This window comes from Argentina silus (genome assembly GCF_951799395.1).
Source record: "Argentina silus genome assembly, chromosome: 21".
Lineage (NCBI taxonomy): Eukaryota > Metazoa > Chordata > Actinopteri > Argentiniformes > Argentinidae > Argentina > Argentina silus.
Window position 1 is genome coordinate 5089640 of NC_139675.1, and position 1928 is coordinate 5091567.

General features: G+C 51.1%; 1 protein-coding gene across 1 annotated transcript; it reads left to right on the plus strand.

Annotated features, from left to right (window-relative positions):
* Window positions 1–396: 396 nt before the first annotated feature.
* Window positions 397–1725, plus strand: adra2c (adrenoceptor alpha 2C; the record flags this gene model as incomplete). Its single annotated transcript, XM_083692890.1, has 1 exon — window positions 397–1725. One exon carries the CDS (start codon window positions 397–399, stop codon window positions 1723–1725), a length of 1329 nt encoding a protein of 442 aa, XP_083549016.1.
* Window positions 1726–1928: the final 203 nt, after the last annotated feature.

The window sequence follows — 1928 nt, forward strand, 5'->3', positions numbered from 1 at the left end:
AAACCTCTCGAGCAGGACACTCAGTGTTAGAGCGGGGGAGCGCGAGGAGGATTGATGCAGACGCGGTCGGGTTGGAATAGGACATACGGTACGCCGAGGGCGCGTGGAATTACCAGAAACTCCCCAGTAATAAATCGGACAAACCATACGGGGGATTAAGGTTTCTCATCAAAGTCTTTGCATCAGATGCTAATTCTGTCCTTCACAGTCCAAAGGACTGGGAGATGCATGCGCTGAAGATAACGGACAGGTGAGAGGACGAAATAAAGGACATTTCTTTTTTTTTCTTTACAGCTATTTTTCAGAGACATGTGACATTGAATCATTCCCTTGCGGGTGTGAGCTCGCAAATAAAACTCATTTTCGGATTTAGACTTCATCCATTACGCCCTGAAAATGGATTTCTTCAATTTCTCCAGCTGGGCAAACGAGTCGAATGCCACCTACCCAAATTCTTCCTCGGATGGTCAGTACTCGCTTTTTTCAATTGCGGGGCTTGCCGGACTAGTAGGCTTTATCATTTTGTTTACAATAGTGGGGAACGTGTTGGTTGTCATCGCGGTGTTAACCAGTAGAGCTTTGAAACCGCCCCAAAACCTTTTCCTTGTCTCTCTCGCCAGCGCAGATATTTTAGTGGCCACACTAGTAATGCCATTTTCCTTAGCCAATGAACTCATGGGCTACTGGTTTTTCGGGAAAGTTTGGTGTGACATCTACCTGGCGTTGGACGTCCTATTCTGCACGTCGTCCATCGTTCACCTGTGCGCCATCAGTCTGGACAGGTACTGGTCTGTGACGCAGGCGCTCGAGTACAACCTGAAGAGGACGCCCAAACGAGTTAAAGCGATGATAGTCGTGGTGTGGCTTATATCCGCCGTCATATCTTTCCCTCCGCTCATATCAATGGACAGAAACAACAATGAAATCACTCCCCAGTGTATGCTGAACGATGAGACCTGGTACATCCTTTACTCCAGTATCGGGTCATTCTTCGCCCCTTGCGTCATCATGATCCTCGTCTACATCCGGATCTACCAGGTGGCTAAGACCCGGACCAGAAACATGTCACAGAAGAAGAGGGACGTGGACGGAACCGCCCCCTCGGAGAACGGGCTGGACCGGGCCGAAGGGGGCGGCTCGTTAAAGGCCAACGGCGGCGACCGGGAGAACGGGCACTGCCAGACGGCGACGCCGTTACCCAATGAGCCTAAGCCGGCCCCGGACCACGACGACGGCGATGACTACGACGACAGCAGCTCCTCGGACGAAAGGACCAAAAAAAACTCCAGCTCCTTGCGCTCCCAGCATCGCCATGACGACAAGAAGAAGCGGAAGTCCGGCCGGAAAAACAGCTCCGTCTCCAAACACTCCAGCCGGAAGTCTCGCACCAGCTCCAAGTCCATGGAGCTCTTCTCGTCGCGTCGGAAACGCAGGAGCACCGTTTCGCAGAAGAAGATCTCTCAGGCGAGGGAGAAGCGCTTCACCTTCGTCCTCGCCGTGGTCATGGGCGTGTTCGTGCTCTGCTGGTTCCCCTTTTTCTTCTCTTACAGCCTGTACGGAATCTGCCGGAAGCCCTGTGAGATCCCAGAGCCCCTGTTCAAGTTCTTCTTCTGGATTGGCTACTGCAACAGCTCACTCAACCCTGTCATCTACACCATCTTCAACCAGGACTTCAGAAAGGCTTTCCAGAAGATCCTCTGCAAGTCATGGAAGAGGTCTTTCTGAGAGGACATGAGGTCTCTATTATCTGGTGGTGACCGTGTTCAGCCATCCCCTTTGAGAATGCACTTACTGTCGGTGTACATCATTAACAGAGAATGAAAGACATTGAGTGTCTATTAAGTGGCAGTGTGCCATTGTTTATAACAGAGATGGGTACAGAGTGACATTGACTGATAAGTTAACCTCTCTCTCTGCTAAGTAGTATG